The sequence below is a fragment of the Platalea leucorodia genome, assembly GCF_965183815.1.
Source record: "Platalea leucorodia genome assembly, contig: HAP1_HAP1_SCAFFOLD_163, whole genome shotgun sequence".
Classification (NCBI taxonomy): domain Eukaryota; kingdom Metazoa; phylum Chordata; class Aves; order Pelecaniformes; family Threskiornithidae; genus Platalea; species Platalea leucorodia.
The window spans coordinates 86779-89319 of record NW_028121384.1 but is presented as its reverse complement, the minus strand read 5'-3'; the positions used below and the strand labels follow the sequence as shown (position 1 = coordinate 89319).

At 46.2% G+C, this 2541-nt stretch overlaps 1 protein-coding gene across 1 annotated transcript; it reads left to right on the top strand.

The window, feature by feature from the left end:
- Nucleotides 1–1343: 1343 nt before the first annotated feature.
- Nucleotides 1344–2288, top strand: LOC309603670 (olfactory receptor 6M1-like; the record flags this gene model as incomplete). Its single annotated transcript, XM_082338610.1, has 1 exon — nt 1344–2288. One exon carries the CDS (start codon nt 1344–1346, stop codon nt 2286–2288), a length of 945 nt encoding a protein of 314 aa, XP_082194736.1.
- Nucleotides 2289–2541: the final 253 nt, after the last annotated feature.

Genomic DNA, 2541 nt, shown 5'->3' with positions numbered 1-2541 from the left:
CCTGCCTGCCTTCTTACCTGCTACCCTCCTTTGACATTCCTCCTTTCCCTGTGATATTTCTCGGGAAGCGAGACCTGTGTCAGGATCTCTGCCCCTTCCTTTGATGTGGGCTTGTTGGCCCATCTCAGCTAAGCTGCACAGAGCCGGATGGGTCTGAGGTTTTCAGGCTTGTGTAGGTTTTGTGAGCAAAACCAGCAGGACAGGAAGGAGATGGCCCGCATAGGGGAAGGCTGTTTGGAAAGAAGCACTGCACCAAGAATTCAAACTTTCCAAGCCCTCAGATAATAAATTCTTGACTTGGTAAGGATGAACTCCTTACTAAACCAGGCTTCATTACACAGGAAAGAAAAGAAAAACAGAAAAAGAAACAAAACCCCAAACACCACAGGAGAGAGAAGGCTCAGTCTCTCATTAGTTTATTTGGTTTCTTCATTTGTTTGCTTTACAAGGTATTTTTTATCCCCCAACTGAATGAATTTCCCTTCTCCGCCTCCCTACCCCCCCATCTTTTTCAATCCTGTTATGCTCTTAGGTTTTTCCTTTGTTTATTCCCCTCTTCTCTGCTGCTTTTCAAATCTTCTTTTCTTTTTCCCTCCGACAGCCAGAAAGGTTTATCAAAACTATTTTTCAGCAGGAAAGTTGTCAGTGACAGAGGAGGAATCTGTTTATAAAGCTTTCTGTTCTACCCGACAAAGTTCAAGCTTGGATGGAAAGACAGTCCTGAAAATGGACTAGTTTTAAACACGTGACGTTTGTCTTCTCCCTCTTTGGCTCTGACTTTCCCTGAAAACCAAACCTTTCCCAGGGAATAAAACTTTCCTCTTCTCTCACTCTCCTTCTTACCTTTCCTTCCCACATGCCCCCTCATTTGTCACCATCTTCATGCCGCCTTCTCTCTGCTTCTGTCCTAATCAAAAGGTTAAAGGCACTTGGCTGAGCTGTTTTATCTTGCACTAGAATGCATTATAGCTCATCCTAAAAGATACCTTTAAATAGATTAGAATAAAACCGGTTGAGAAACGTCTATTTTTTCCCCACTGCCTGTAATGGGACTGTTGGGTAAAGAGCTCAAATACAATAACTTGCATCGTGTTTATAGTGGATCCCTGCTCTAACCCCCGTACTACGTTTGCTCCTAGCGCATAAAATGGGGCCTTCTTGCTCTAGGTTGATTCTTCTCTCCTCTCTTCTGTTTTCCTTCCAGCTTTTGCGTGAATGTCTCCGTGAACGCCTTTTCTCATCCTTCTACATTCTTTCGTTCTGTCTCATCTTCTTGTAACCTCCTGAAGCATTGTTTCCTCCACTGACCATCTGCCCTTGCTCACTGCAGCTCCGATGTAGAAATGTTGAACCACACAACTGTCACAGAGTTCCTTCTCTTGGGCTTCCCCTCCCGCCACCATCAGCAGTGCTTAATGGCAATCCCTCTCCTGGCTTTGTACCTGGTGATCTTAGTGGGAAACTTGCTGATCATTGCCCTCGTTCTGCCTGAAAGAGACCTCTGCAGGCCCATGTACTTTTTCCTCTGTAACCTCTCCTTCTTGGACATCTTCATCACTACATCCATCATACCCAAAGCCATAGGAAACTTGCTGATGGGCAGCAAAGCCATTTCCTTCCCAGGCTGCTTAACTCAGGGCTACTTCTACTCCCTTCTGGGCTACATCGAGTTTGTCCTTCTGGCTGTCATGTCCTATGACTGCTATGTGGCCATATGCCACCCTCTGCAGTACCCCATGCTCATGAACGGTCAGCTTTGCCTTCAGCCACTCTTGGGCTCGTGGGCTGCAGGCTTCCTGGCCACCATTGTCTCTACTGTCCTGGTTGCCAGAATGCCCTTCTGCAATACCAATCGTATTGACCACTTCTGCGACAGTGTGCTTTTGATCAAGTTGTCCTGGGCACAAACAGAGATTGTTGAGCTGATCACCTTCATGGCCTCATCCATCATCCTACTTGGCTCCCTGGGCATGACAGCAGTGCCCTACCTTTACATCATTAACACCATACTGAGGTTGCCCTCAGCTTCCTCATGGCACAAGGCATTCTCTACATGCTCCTCTCACTTCACCTTTGTCATCTTGGGCTACGGCAGCTGCATATTCATGTATGTCCGGCCTTCAAGTCACCACATTTCCTACAACAAGGCAGTGGCCCTTCTCAACACAGCGGTAGCTCCTTTGATAAGTCCCTTTCTTTTCAGCCTGAGGAACCAGATGATGAAAGATGCCCTCAAGGCAGGCTTGAAGAGAAGGGTGATCATCTTCAGGCAACACTTTTCCATCTAAGAAGAGTTTTTGTAAGTGGACTTTGGAAGGGGACAGGGGTGGGGAGGGCAAACACATGATGATGATATATTTGCAGGAATGCGACCTTTCTTTCTTAGCAGTGTAAAGTTTCCTGAAATGAATATCACACCAGGTTCTCTCCTGCAATACATCACCATAAGAAGACCCTACCTAGCAATGCCTTTCAAATGACCTACAAGCACTTTACAAACCCTGGTGAATACCACAATGGCATTTTCTACGTGTGGAAACC